This window comes from Cnephaeus nilssonii (assembly GCF_951640355.1).
Source record: "Cnephaeus nilssonii genome assembly, chromosome: 20".
NCBI classification, from domain to species: Eukaryota; Metazoa; Chordata; class Mammalia; order Chiroptera; family Vespertilionidae; genus Cnephaeus; species Cnephaeus nilssonii.
Window position 1 is genome coordinate 18,047,909 of NC_137091.1, and position 7,083 is coordinate 18,054,991.

At 44.9% G+C, this 7,083-nt stretch overlaps 1 protein-coding gene across 1 annotated transcript in view; it reads left to right on the plus strand.

Moving 5' to 3' along the window:
- Positions 1 to 244: 244 nt before the first annotated feature.
- CDH8 (cadherin 8) overlaps positions 245 to 7,083 on the plus strand; it is a gene marked incomplete at both ends in the record, with an annotated part of 304,951 nt that continues 298,112 nt past the window's right edge. The window contains one exon of the mRNA XM_079759845.1: positions 245 to 496. Coding sequence (XP_079615971.1) covers positions 245 to 496 — 252 coding nt within the window. The remainder of the gene's footprint in view (positions 497 to 7,083) is intronic.

The following is a 7,083-nucleotide window of genomic DNA, read 5'->3' on the forward strand; positions in this document are numbered from 1 at the left end:
CTCAGTGGACTTGTCTCTCTCTTCCTCCCTTTTTGCTTTCTGCAGGAAATTTCAATGAGAAGGCGAGCCGATGGATGCCGGTCTTAGAAACCCTGTGTAGATGGTGTCTGCCTCCCGTGCTGTGACCACGTGGCCGCCCCGCGAGTAAGCGCTCCGCCCTGCATGATGAATTGGATGGCTGCGGACCTGAGGCGGAACAAGTAATTGTCTCATTTTCGTGCTCATTTGCTTAACCGGTGGGACCATGCCAGAACGGCTCTCGGAAGCGCTCTGGGATCTCTGGACTCCATTAATAATATTATGGATTACGCTCCCGCCCTGCGTTTACACGGCGCCGACGACTCCGTCTCAAGTTCCAATGAGTGGATCCCGTCTGGAACTCAACAGGCTGAGTGAAGAACAGCGGATCTTGAACCGCTCCAAACGAGGCTGGGTTTGGAATCAAATGTTTGTCCTGGAGGAGTTTTCTGGACCGGAACCGATTCTTGTTGGCCGGGTAAGCTTCGTTTTTTAAGATCCCAAGTTCACGGTCGGTTTTCTTGTCTTTAGATCTTAACGTCAGACGTGTCACGGTTGCTGACACACTTAACTGTGAGTATGTTTTGCCCGATGGTTGGTTAGTTTACCTCTTGGTTTCTTTGGGACTAGGAATGATGATCTGGCAACAGTTTGAAATGTAGACACGCTGCTCTTCTGGGGAAGTTCTTCTCTCCCACGCCTTCCATCCCACCATGGATACAATAACCCTTGTGTAATACACACACTCATAAGATTTTCTTTCTCGTTTCATACAAGGTGTCTGTACGCCAAACCTCTTAACTTCCAGGGCTTGGAAGAGGTATGCCTGCTTTGCTCAGTTTGAAATGTATATCGCCTTGATTCCTACAATGTTGCGTTTTTTTGTTTCATTTTCTTTTGAGGCTATGTTTCACCAATTTCAGGCAGAATTTTCTCATTTTGTTTGTTTGTTAGTTGTGTCAATCATTAACCTATGATTAAGAAGGGGAAACTCCTCGCATGGATGCTGAACATGCTCCGTACGTACTGTGATTCAGTAAACTTGGCAGTAGGACCCTAGTTCATTCATCGTCAGATGGGATGAAATGTATAGAAGCAAAATTGGATCATCGTGGCGTGTGTGCCTGCATGTGTTAGACGGGGTGTACGTTGGTGCTGTTGTTGTTGGCAGGTTAGGCAAGTGTTTCTTGTGCAGATCAGGGCTGCCTGCTCTCCATGGTCACACTGGGAGTTGCTGAAGACTAAACATGTTTATTCCTCAGAACTGTTCATAAGCTCCTGTTAATTTTGACACACACCATCATCGTAGATAGAATTCCAATTATGAGCCTGGCAATGGCTGATTTCCCTGATAAGTCAGATTTGGAAGTGAATCAGGCCAATGTTACTCATTTCCCAAATGCAATGATTGAAAGGAAAAAAAAGCAGGAAGGGAAGTAAATGTTGATCTTTGAAACTTAAAGTTAACTCTCTGTGTTCCGCTGGGAACTTCTGATGGCTCTCCTGCTTCTGCCTTGCAAAGCGAAGCGAGCCTGTCCAGGGATTGCTGTCTCATTTCCTATAGTTCCACTTGGACAAAGGAAACCTGGACAAGGAGCTTCGAATCATTCAAAGACTATTTACTGAGCCCTCTCTATGCGGCCAGCGTTCTCTTAGGCATCTCCATGGCGGGATGGGGGGTCAATGAGCAAAGCAGTGATTCCTGCCATCTAGGACCGCCCCTTCTGGCCAGTATTGGGTGTTTTCTATACCAGTGTTGAGTGCTCTTAGAAAAGCACTTCGTGGGCATAAGCCTATTCTAACAGTAATTCCTTCCCCCTTTTTCTATGTGTATGTGTACGCGGGTATACCTTTATTTCATAAGTCCATAAGACAAAAATCTCGAGAAGATTTTTTTTGCATGCTTGTTATAAACTCAGGTAGCAGAACTGACTGGGAGCTATTTAGAGTCATAATGCATCCCATTATTGTGACTGTTCATGTATTTCCCAGCAGAAATGTTAATGTGTTTGATAACAGGGTGCGCCCCAGACCCTGCTGAGGGTGTTACTTACTGTACAGTTTTTACATCTTAACATGGTTCTAAATGTGAATAATTCTGAGTTCTAAAACACTTCTTCCCAGTAGGTTTTGAATATGGGCTTCTTGTCCAGCATCAGTTTTTTTTTTTCTAAGTGCAGGACTTGAGACCTAGATGGATTAATAAAGCAAATCAAGATCACAGAGCTAGTGAGTGATCTGAGTTTGAATCCGGTTGGAGATTCCCAAGGCCAGGATTTTACCCACCCTATTCTATTATACCTTAGTAACTAGCTGCCATGCGTTTAAACTGTAATTTGTACTTAGGAGTTATTGAGCATAGCCCTGGCCTGTGTGGCTCGGTCGATTGGGCACCATCCATGCACCTAAAGGTTGCCTGTCCATTCCCAGTCAGGGCACATGCCTGGGTTGCTGGCTCCATCCCCAGTAGGGGCCATGCAGGAGGCAGCAGATCGATGTTTCACTCTTACTTCGATGTTTCTTTTTCTCCTTCTCCCTTCTTCTGTCTCTAAAATTAATAAAAACAAATTAAACATAGAATGCAGAGTCCTTACATTCTTACTTTCTGGTTATTCAGAACTGCTTTAGCTAGTTGTACGGCAAACCGTTTCATACCATGTGAAATCCTGGGTAATTTCATACCTGTATCATTGATAGATATCGTCTGCCTGTTTCTATTAGTTAACTCTTAATGGAGGTGTATCACACTGATACACCTTGTATAATATAAATAAACAAACATGCCCTGCCCAGAGAACTTTCCACTTTGATCTGAATAGACAAAGTATTGACATTGGATTTTGTTTTGGTACTCATAGAATCTGGTGACTAATCTCACCTCCTTTCTTGAAATGAAGTAATAGAGGCATTCGGCACCTTCATGACTCAGTAACACTCAAGAAAGTCATGTTTCTTTGAGTGACAGAAATGTGGCTAATGAACCCCCAGGACTTTGAAATAACTGCCATGCTCCTGCGTCTTGATACTGTTTTTATTAATTACCTTGTCCTGCTCCCTTCCCCGGCCACTTCCCAAACAATTGCAAATTCAGAGTTAAATCTATTTTCTGAAGAACGTTTCTGCAAACATTTCCAATCATACCTGTTTCTCCTTTAAGGGAAATTGCTCCTGAATTATTCCAGTTTAGCCTTTAAGGATCTTGGATTGTAGCAAAGCCAAAAATACACATCAGGGGACCGCTTCTGATTACAAGGCAGGCTGAGTGTGGGGATGATCCGTATCAGGATGCCCACTGGGGCTTTGTGGCGTTTTATCTCTGTGCACACTCTTCCACATCCGACCCCAAACCACTGCATCGCCGAGCCTCTCCCCGGGAGCCGGCTGAGGAGCCTTCGTTACTCCTCAGTACACCTGCTCTTTGAAAGACCCTCCTGCCAGTCACCATGGTGAGGGCCTTGGGCCCAGCAGACCGAGTTCAAGCTCAAGGGCAGAGCAGTGTTGGAGTGATTGACTCGCCACCTATCCCCTTACACCAAGCATGTCAAACTCACGGCCCACGGGCTGCATGCCTCGTTTATTTGCCTGTGTTAGCCTTTGAGTTTGGCATGCTTGCCTTACACCACCATTGTCTACGTTTACTGTATCAGTACACAGCTGGATGCAGAGGTAGAGCTTGGCCTTAGAGATGCACTCTCCAGAGATTTGGATATTGGCTTGGCCACTTTCTGGCTCTTAACCTTAGGGAAAATTACTAAATCTCTTCAAGAGTTATCCAACTTGGCCCTAGCCAGTTTGGCTCAGTGGATAGAGTGTTGGCCTGCAGACTGAAGGGTCCTGGATTCCATTCCAGTCAAGGTTACATGCCTGGGTTGTGGGCTCCATCCTCAGTAGGGGACGAGTAGAAGGCAGCTGATCAATCATTCTCATTATTGATATTTATATCTGTCTCACCCTCTTCCTTCTTTTCTGAAATCAATAAAAATATATATTTTTTAAAAAAGAGTTATCCAAACTGTATAAATAAGGGTATATCAGAATAAATAAAAGAATGTATACATAGTGCTTACAAGCCATGATTGTATTAATTATTCAAGTGTGTGTGTGGTTGGAGTGGTGGACAAACTGACAATGACAGCGCTGGGTGAGCCCCAGACTCTAGGAGCCCAAATAAGAGCCCTGTTAGGTGACTTAGGTGAAGGGATTTTTAGGTGGGAACTGAAGGGTGAAGTCAGTTAGCTTGGTGGGGTGGGCTGGAGTGGGACGTTAGGTGCCTTAGTTGGACAGCAACGTCACAGGGAAGGGTAGGACTACTGAGGATCCCCTGGGTCAGAAGCAATATAAGCCCATATATCTCCTGTTGAAGTAAAATGAAGTTGATTCCACAAATAAGTGAAGTCATGTGATATTTGTCTTTCTCAGTTTGGCTTATTTCACTGAGCATTACGTTTTCCAGGTCTGTCCATGCAGTACCAAAGCATAAGAGATCCCTCTTTTTTACAGTTGCATAGTATTCTATACTGTAAATGCCCAACAGCTTTTTTATCCATTCTTCTACTGATGGCACTTGGGCTATTTCCAAATCTTAGCTATCTATATATATAAAAGCCTAAGCTACCGAACAACTGGTTGACCTGCCGCTATGATGCACACTGACCATCAGGGGGCAGATGCTCAATGCAGGAGCTGCCCCCTGGTGACCAGTACGCTCCCACAGCCAACCTCCTGCTGCCCCTACCCCCGCTGGCCAACCTCCTTCAGCCCCTCCCCCTGGCCAACCTCCCTTGGCCCTGATCAGCCCTGATCACTGGCCATACCAAGGGACCCCATCTGTGCACAAATTCGTGCACCAGGCCTCTAGTTGTAAATAATGCTGCTATGAACATAGGGGTACATATATTCTTTCTGATTGGTGTTTTAGGGTTGTTAGGATATATTCCCAGAAGTGGGATCGCTGTGTCAAACAAAAGTTCCATTTTTAATTTTTGAGGAAACTCCATACTGTTTTCCATAGTGGCTGCACCAGTCTGCATTCCCACCAGCAGTGAACTAATGTTCCTTTTTCTCCACATCCTCACCAGCGCTTGTTCTTTGTTGATTTTTTTGATGATGGCCTTTCTGACAGGTGTGATGTGATATCTCATTGTGGTTTTAATTTGCATTTTTCTGAAGAATAGTGACTTCAAGCATTTTTTCATGTGTCTCTTAGACATTTGTGTGTCCTCTTTGGAGAAATGTCTATTCAGGTCTTCAGCCCATTTTTTTAATTGGAATCTAATGAAAAAAATGAATTGACCAACAAAATAAGACCTGAATCAGGGAGGCATGTAACAGACTGACATACCTCAATGTAGGGTTGAGGGGAGGAGAAGAGATAAACTAAAGAACTTATATACTTACTAGAGGCCCGGTGCATGAAATTCATGCACTTGGATGGGTCCCTCAGCCCTGTCTGTGCCCTCTTGCAATCTGGGAGCCCTTGCAGGGTATCCGACTAATGGCGGGGAGTGGGCCTAAGCTGGCAGTCAGACATCCTTAGTGCTGCCACAGAGGTGGGAGAGGCTCCCGCCACCACTGCTGCACTCGCCAGCCGTGAGCCTGGCTTCTGGCTGAGCAGCACACCCCCTGTGGGAGCACACTGACCACCAGGGGGCAGCTCCTGTAGTTGAGCGTCTGCCCCCTCGTGGTCAGTGCACATCATGGCAACCGGTCCTTCTGCCATTTGGTTGATTTGCGTATTAGCCTTTTATTATATAGGATATGCATAGACCATGGACATGGGCAATAGGGTGGTAAAGACCTAGGGGTGGGTGGATAGGGGCTGGGAGGAGCGGGGAATGGGAAATATCTGTAGTACTATCAACAATAAAAATTTATTTGAAAATGAAAAAAATAAAACAAAAATAAATAAAATAAAGGAGAAAAAAATAAAATGAAATGAAGTTGAAAACCATATTTAAAAGAGCCTTCCCTGTCCCATTCTGTCTGAAATAGAACTGTCCCATCTCTAATATTTCATGTCCTTGGACTATGCTTTTTGTCCTTCAAGATTACCATGATCTCACATGCTCTATTCTTTATCTCGTTTATGACTTGTCTTTTACTAGACTGCAAATTCTACAAAGAACAATTATTTTTGGTTTCCTGTCTTCTTCACTATATATCCCCAGGTCTTAGACAACAGACTGCATACGGGAAGTGCTCAGTAAATATTTTGCGCGAACAAATGAATTAATAATTCACCTAAGTAATGGAGGAATTTACAAACGTAATATTAATTCTGCCAGATTTAGTACAAACAGCATTTTTCAATAAAGAGGCCAATGCATTGCTTTCCTGCTCTCTCTTTCATCATGGTATTTTATAGACCAGCTGGGTAGCTCAAGCATTGTTTCTATGTACTGAATGTAAAAGACGTTCTCTGAGTCAAGTGAACTTATTAAAAAACTCTCCGGCCTGGCTGGTGTGGCTCAGTGGTTGAGCGTAGACCTGTGAACCAAGAGGTCACGGTTCAATTCCCGGTCAGGGCACATGCCTGGGTTGTGGGCTTGATCCCCAATGGGGGAAGGGGTGGGGGGCAGTGCAGGAAGCAGCCCATCAATGATTCTCTCTCATCATTGATGTTTCTATCTCTCTCTCCCTCTTCCTTCCTCTGAAATCAATAGGAATATATTTTTTAAAAATATCGAAACAACTCTGTGTGGAGGCTGCAGGCTCCACTGTGTGGAGGCTCCCCCTTCAGTGGCAGGAAGCACTGCAAGACGGGGATTCTGTGAGCTTCTAACCCAATTGCAAACTTATGCTCATGCTTATGGCCCACAGTGCACCAGGGGTCTTTTTTCTAAATTTCTGCAAAAGGGATGCAGCCAAACAGACGCCATCCCTGCCTCCAGGTCTCTGGAACAAGGTGGTTCAGAGCCTGTTCAGAAACACTTCAATGCCCAGCATTCCACGTGGCCCCAGACCTCCAGCGTTGACTGTCTCTGCCAACACTGGCAGAGAAGACGGTGCATGGGACCCTTTACCCTATGTGCATATCTGTTCTGCTCTTAGAAAAGACACAGAGAA